The sequence below is a fragment of the Dufourea novaeangliae genome, unplaced genomic scaffold (assembly GCF_001272555.1).
Source record: "Dufourea novaeangliae isolate 0120121106 unplaced genomic scaffold, ASM127255v1 scaffold118, whole genome shotgun sequence".
Taxonomy (NCBI): Eukaryota; Metazoa; Arthropoda; class Insecta; order Hymenoptera; family Halictidae; genus Dufourea; species Dufourea novaeangliae.
In genome coordinates this window covers 1,648,648-1,655,811 of record NW_015374006.1, presented here as the reverse complement: position 1 = coordinate 1,655,811, position 7,164 = coordinate 1,648,648, and the positions used below count along the sequence as shown (strand labels likewise).

At 41.2% G+C, this 7,164-nt stretch overlaps 1 protein-coding gene across 2 annotated transcripts; it reads right to left on the bottom strand.

Moving 5' to 3' along the window:
* Positions 1-4,777: 4,777 nt before the first annotated feature.
* Positions 4,778-6,723, bottom strand: LOC107188257 (3-ketodihydrosphingosine reductase). 2 transcript variants are annotated; one of them, XM_015576522.1, is made up of 5 exons: positions 6,697-6,723; positions 6,090-6,572; positions 5,415-5,844; positions 5,105-5,346; positions 4,778-5,025 (listed from the first exon to the last, which is right to left on the bottom strand). In XM_015576522.1, exons 2-5 carry the CDS (start codon positions 6,204-6,206, stop codon positions 4,813-4,815), a joined length of 1,002 nt encoding a protein of 333 aa, XP_015432008.1. In that variant the 5' UTR covers positions 6,207-6,572; positions 6,697-6,723; the 3' UTR covers positions 4,778-4,812. The 2 variants fall into 2 exon arrangements, with proteins under 2 accessions (XP_015432008.1, XP_015432006.1); XM_015576520.1 differs by having other exon boundaries at positions 6,090-6,579; positions 6,697-6,713.
* Positions 6,724-7,164: the final 441 nt, after the last annotated feature.

The window sequence follows — 7,164 nt, the reverse complement described above, 5'->3', positions numbered from 1 at the left end:
CGATCACCTGTTTAGCTTTAAAAAAAATCATTGAATGTAAAAAATTATTTTACAAATAAATACGCCACGCAGGTTTACTCTATGTAGCCGAAAGTACGGTCAGAATCGTTTAGTTTCAAAAGTGCACCCATATGCCGCAAACGAAAAAGATTAGAACTTTCCAAGAAGTCTCATATTTCGTAGGTAACGCTTTCAAAATGTTTGTTGCATGGACACACGTTTCGACGTGCGGCAGTGTTCCTTGACGCGAGACCGTTCCCAAATGCGAACGCAGCGGGTGAGGACGAAACGACGCGGAATAAGAGCGAAGGGACCGAATAACGGAAATGTAGAAGAAACGAAAAAGAATAGTTTGGAATAAGAGGGGTTGAGGGACGGGGTGGCATCGTCGCGCATGCTTTTTTTCTGACACGTCGGTGCAACGAGGCAACAAAAAAGGAGCGCAGCTGCGAGGCAGAAGCGTTCCTGGGTAGCACGGGCCGGCCACACGCGACTAGATGTAACACTAATTAACGCCTAGCGTAAGAACTAACGGATATAAATGAACGGATATATTGTCTGACATAATAACCAGGTGTGAACGTACACGCGTATACGTGAGGTCCGCTGGAGCCAATGACTGTGTGTGTGTGTGTGTAACATGTGAAAAGAAAGAGAGAAAGAGAGAGAGCAAAAGAGTATGCATGTGGAGGCGAATAAGACAGAGGAAAGAATAAATAGGGGCGAAAGGGACACATACACACTCGATGTAAGAAGAGAAAAGAAAAAAAGGCTGTTCGTTGGACTGACGCAACCAAGGCGTTGGTCGAATGACGCACTTTAAAATAAAAAGAAAAAGGGGCGACCGAGGACAATCTTTCTTGTACCGTTTCTTCCCTTTCTTCTTCCAGCGCCTCGCGAGGCAACTCGTGGCGAACAGAAGAAAAAAAAAACATACACCGAGAAAGGGCCAAGGATAGGGTTCGCCTCTAGATCACAATTGAAGCTCGCGTCCGTTTCTTCTCACGCGCCGCACCAGGCTCGCCGTCCCTCGCGAGGTGAAAGAAGAAAGTTGTAATTCCCGCGCTTGTCCTCGCCGCTCCTTTATTATAACTGAACTAACAAAGAGGGAAATCGGAGACGGTGGTAACGACGGCCGGGTGGTTCGGTGACGATTATAATGATGATGATTTAAATAAAAAAAAAAAAAAAAAAAAAAAAAAAAAACAAACCGAAGAAAAATAACACGAAACGTCGTCTAAGGTATACTAACGTCGTAGACAGCATTGAATTTTTGTACCATTGTCTATAGTAGCTCTTAAGTGTCGCGGAGGTTTCAGTTCTTAGAATGCCCGCCTATGCAGGCTTGAGTACGTACGTTATGTATTCTCGGTTTTTGTCGATTGTTCGCGGGGCGGATATTGGGTTTTCGAACATTCTTAGCGTCTCGTACGAGATTTTTTTATTCCATCGCGCGTCTTATTTAAGGGATAAAGGGGGGGGGGGTTAGAGGACTTCGCGTCGACGAAAGTACACGCATCGGTGGTTCCTTGTCACGGGCTGAAAATGCATTCTCTTCTTTTTATACTCTAAACTGTGTATTGCGATGTCTATTCGTTCGAACACGTTCACGTCACTATTGTAACGAATGGCAGAATGCTGATCGAGAACCACTAATTTACACGTAAAATAACCGTTCTGCTTCCTCGAGAATTCTTACGATTCCTGCACTCGGTGTAAAAGCTACTCGAACGATCCTCGCCGCTCGTAGCCGCGCGGTTTACAGGCCCGAGAGGCGAGCATCGTTTCGCGACACCACGAACAATACACTTACCTGTACCATTCATCCTCGAATATACGGACGAATCGATGTAGATCGGATCCGCCCCGGCGACATACACGCGCCTGTTCCCGAGAGTCGCGGTACGCGAATTATCGAAAGAAGATCCTTTTTCGTGTGATGATTGACCGTCCTGACAGTTCGTCGATGTGCTCTTACGCGTAAATAACTCGAGTTAGTTTTTTCGATAGTAGGTAAAATACGTAAAGACAGAGAGAAAGAGAGAGAGAGAGAGAGAGAGAGAAAGAGAGCGCGCGTGCGGAAGAGATGCGATTTTACTGGAGGCGACATGGAATCAACGAACCGGATTTCATCACCGACAGCGAAACTATCGATGTCGATTATTGATAAATTCGTTCGATACTTTGTCTTAGTAAACTTTTGCAACCGATCATGCGACCGATAGTGGAGGCTGACGGTTATGTTGCCGGTGAAACGATCTCATGAGAGAGAGAGAGAGAGAGAGAACACGCGTAATTTTGTCGAAGAAAATTGTATACTGTTTGCGGAATGTAACGATTGCCCGTGATTAATGGTTGAGAATAGTGTTGATACCATGAAAAGTGTATATGTGCGATTATAGTGATTTCAACCCTCTACCGCTTGCTGCTGATGTCGGCCATAGAAGGTGTCATAGGGTACTTATTTGCGACGATATCGGAACGCCTTGTAAGTGTAGATAACTTTTAAGAAAAAAAAAAAAAAACAAGTACGTACCTTAGATAAATCCTTCTGATGTGCTCGTACTTCTATTTTCTCCGTTTGTCATTATTTTGATCCTATATCGGGTCGATTCATATCAATGTATTTCTTGGAATTTAATTCGAATCTTAACCCTCGGTAGATCGTTATGTCTGATGATCGTACGGCAGGCTGTGATTGATTTCGTTTACACCGTTGCTTATTTTTCCTTATTTCTCGAGCCCTTGAATAGACAATTCCTTTTTTAGAATAATTACTTGAAGTACTAGATATCGTTTCTTCGGTAGCAAACATAAACGGCACAAGTTGTATATAAAGTTATTTATTCTCGACAATTCATAGATAATAAATTATTATTATGTTTTGTCTGTGGTAATTACCATGTTTAAATATAGATTTGTATTTATTATCATTTCTAATATATATTTTAAGCATGGTTTTTTCGTATTCGACTCACTGTATATTTTGTGAAACGAATTCTTGCAAGCCTCGTGAATATCTGAGTCAAGATGGACGCAGACACGACCATCCGAGGGTTAATAATTCCGTTCACGTGTAGCTAGTTTATAAAATAGAGAACAACTTTAGCTGTGGAGGGTTAGAAACAAATAAAGGGTATACAGTCGTCGATCGAAACCCTCGGGACGGCGGAAGTTTCATCAATCCCTCGTAACCGGAAATGTTATAATACGAATCGTCGCGCTTTCCTTATTGCACGACGAATAAACGAGCCGCCATTGAGACTGTAGGGATCTTGGATTGAACATTCGAAGATTTCAAAGATCCAACGTCTCGATCGCGACGAAAGGAAACCAAATCTGTCAGAACGTTTCAGTTTTTTCGCGGAATTTCCCATAATGGCCGTTTTCACACGTAGCGATGGGTCTAATTAAGAGTTAACGCGTGTGCCGTTTGCCGGTTCGAACGTTCGACGGAGCTGATGACTAGAGTGCGGATTTTATGCATTTATGGCGCCTACGAATGCATAGAACATAATAAAATTGAAGAAGTTCGAGAAAAAATTCACGAAGCCTTTATTTTATTCTCAACTTAAACAAACTCCCGATTCGTTCGAGTAAATTCTCCTTTGATCCTGGTTCTTCTCGAAATAGTGCACGAAAACATGAGTACGCATAAACATCCGCAATCTACCGATGACAATTTATTACGTGCAACGTACAATCCACTGAAAGAGAACAAGTTAGGCGGAATGAGAAGATGGAGGGGGAAAAAGCATTTGTCGAGCGCCCGAATAAGCGAACATGAATTTAAAGTTAACATAAATTTAAATATGAGAACGTTTAAACGTGAAAAACAAAAAGAGAGATATCCCTCGAAACAAGCCTTGTCTCGCTGATTCCCAGCTGCCCGACTTCAGTGCTTTAAGGTGAACGGGAATAGTGTTTAACGAATCCGCGAGATGATGCCGAGGAACCAACAATTGTGTGGACGAGCGCAGTTGTCTAAAGAAGGTACGAACGCGTGGGTGCAGTGTCTATGTGAGTGAGAAAGGCCGAGAGAACAAACGAACGGATGAGAGAGATAATAAAATCAATGTTAAACTGATCATTATCGATTTGCAATTTTCGAAAAACACATTTTCGTTATTCGCCATTTTTACCGTATATGTTCAGCCTCGGTCCAGCAAGCTGGACATGAACCTCCACAGGCATAAATCGCAACTGTATCGGCCGATGCTCTGCGTGGGGTGTATTATTTTTCTTCTTTTAACAAAAGGGTAACATAATCAATCTCGAACCGACCATCATCGACGCACACCGACTACTTTTCGTGCATCGGAGGATGCCAGATGCGAGCGTTATTACCTACGGGGCAGCATCGTCCACGTCGAAGTACACGTTACACACAATTCTCAGCGTTTCCGTTTTTTCAAAAGTATCGTGACGACAAGGACGAGGAGAACTATTGTCCCGTTCTATGTGTGTAAGAACCATAAAGCTTAATGAAGAACATTATACTATGAACTTACGGGATACTAAATAAAAGTAAGCCAAACCGTTAAGTTTCGAACGTGTCTTCCTTTCTCCGTCGACGCCTGGCCATCATCGTATATCTTTCGTTTGAATGTATCTGATTAGTTTTCTGGTTAGTTAATTTCAACTCACTTCGATTGTTTAAGTATATTTATTTATGATTTCACAAGGGAACAACGGGTAGTTTAAAAGCTTGATTAATTCAGTCATTGGTAAAGTTATTTATTATAGAATCATTGAAAATATTATAAAACACCGTTTTCTGCGCTGTATTGATTTTATACAAGCTGGTATAATTTATTCAGATTTTTTGTTCTTATCGCGTGTCTTTATGCAATTCCGAATGATTTTTTGAAAGTGGATAATATAACAGGCACTTATAAGACGGAATAGGCCACTTAACATTGACTGTACAACTAATTCTACGATGGAACTGAATGGTGACATCCCGGAACATAGGACAGTCAATATAAAACCTTCCACACCGACTGTAGAGAAGAATTTCCCAGCCTGCAATGTAATTTACTTCATGAAGTTCCTTTTCAATTAAACTGACATTTACAAAGTATATAACTCCAACATTACTAACCAGTGCATCTCTAAAAAGTTTGTCTGCTACTACTCCCGGACTGACTAGACTAGTGGTTTCTGATATAAGCTTTGTTTCAAGAGGTTTTGTCAACTCCTCTATAGCAAAACCTGGAGTGTCTGTGTCTGGAGGTAAACAGAGCGTCACAGAAATGTTATATGGTGCCAGTTCCATAGATATACTTTCTGCCAATCCTCGAAGAGCAAATTTTGTACTGCAATAAGCAGAATAGCCAAATATACCTAAAAATGCAATTAATATTACACAATATATCCAATTAAATTTAACTAAATAATAAGAAACTGCATACCTAACAATGCAGCTTGGGAAGAAGTTAAAACAATAATTCCTTCTTGAGCAGCTTTCATTCTTTGGACAACAGCTTTGGTACAGTAATATGATCCAAGGAAATTAAGATTGATCATTTTCTTTATATCTGCCACTTTGGTATCTTCGATTTTATCACAAATTGCAGTACCAGCACAATTAACTAACATGTATATTGGACCCATAGTTCTTTCTATATCACTTAGAGCTTTTTCAACTGCCTCGTAATCTTCACCAATATCAATGGATAAATATTCAACTTTTTGAACATCCTTATTTTTACAAGCATGAATTATTTCATTTCTGGCAGCTTCTAATCTTTGAATATCCCTTGCAATTATTGTCACATGTGCACCATGTCTGGCAGCAGTAATTGCTACACATTTTCCTATGCCACTGGATCCACCAGTGATCTAAGAAAAAATACAATCTTAAAAGTACAAGATTGTATAACAAATCCTCTCACACCATTTATTTACAAAGTCACTATTCTAAAAAAATATTCACAAATGTATAAGCAAACAAATTATAACAAATTTGTAATTCTGATGTTTTATTTGTCTAGGCCATTCGTTATTTATCTATTTTACATAAAAGCTTCTATATAAATAAGTAACATTATAAGAGGTTAAGTTGAGATTAGATTTCTATTACTTACAACAACATGCTTGTTATTAACGTTTTTTAGTCGTCCTCGCCAAAAATAATGTCTCACAAACAAAACAGTGACTACTAAGACAAAAATTATTAGTATTGCGCCAAGCAATATTGCCATTGTTCTAATTTTATATAGTTTTAGACTACACTGTTTTCAATAAAATATGATTTAATTCCATATGTACACGAATATATATTTGGTTGATGAAATGTAATAGATAGTACTATTTGGAAAATGTGTTAGATCTGTTAAAATTCCTGAGAAATAAGTATCTAAAAAATTTTAAAAATTTTAGTTAAATCCTTATTTTGCCGGTTCATAACTAAATAGACAAACGTGACGTGACTGCCACTGACTGCCACCAACTGCTGCCAACTGCAACTGACTGCAACTTGTGACTTATGACGGGTGGAGTAGAAGCGGGCGTACACCGGACCAGACGCTCAGGGCGCGCCTATAGGTCGGAACCCACAGGGAATCGGACTATACTCTTGCGAGACCCGACGGGAACGGAAACGGAAGGATACAGGGAGATCACACAAATATATATATATATATATTAAACCCGGAATAATATATCGGACATGTTCCTTGGTAGCTACCTCACCTTGTAGTCTAGCCAAGTCACACCTTTTGGCCGGCGGCTTACAATTTCCCTTGCGGAAAAGCCTTACCGTAATGAGCCATCTCGTGGCCGCGGGATTTCGGGAATCGGATAACGTCACGGCGTGCGAGTGAGAGCGGTAGAACGAACCGCGGTATCAGTGCTCTCCATCGGTGCCGACGCGTGCCGAACGGTGCCGGAGATGGCCGGAGCGGGAGAACGGGAGCGAGCGAGAGCGGTAGAGCGAGCCGCGGTATCGGTGCTCTCCGTCGGTATTGACGCGTGCCGAGGAATTTCGGTGGTCTATGGGGGGAGGTGTGCGAGCGAGAGAGTACGGTAGAGCGTGCCCTGTATCGGTGCTCTCCGTCGATCCAACGCGCTAGTGAGTTGCGTCACCCAGTTTATTGACTTAACCGTGTACGCCGTGTACCAAGGTCGTACCATCCCGTGCAGGTCTGTGCTTGCTTCCTC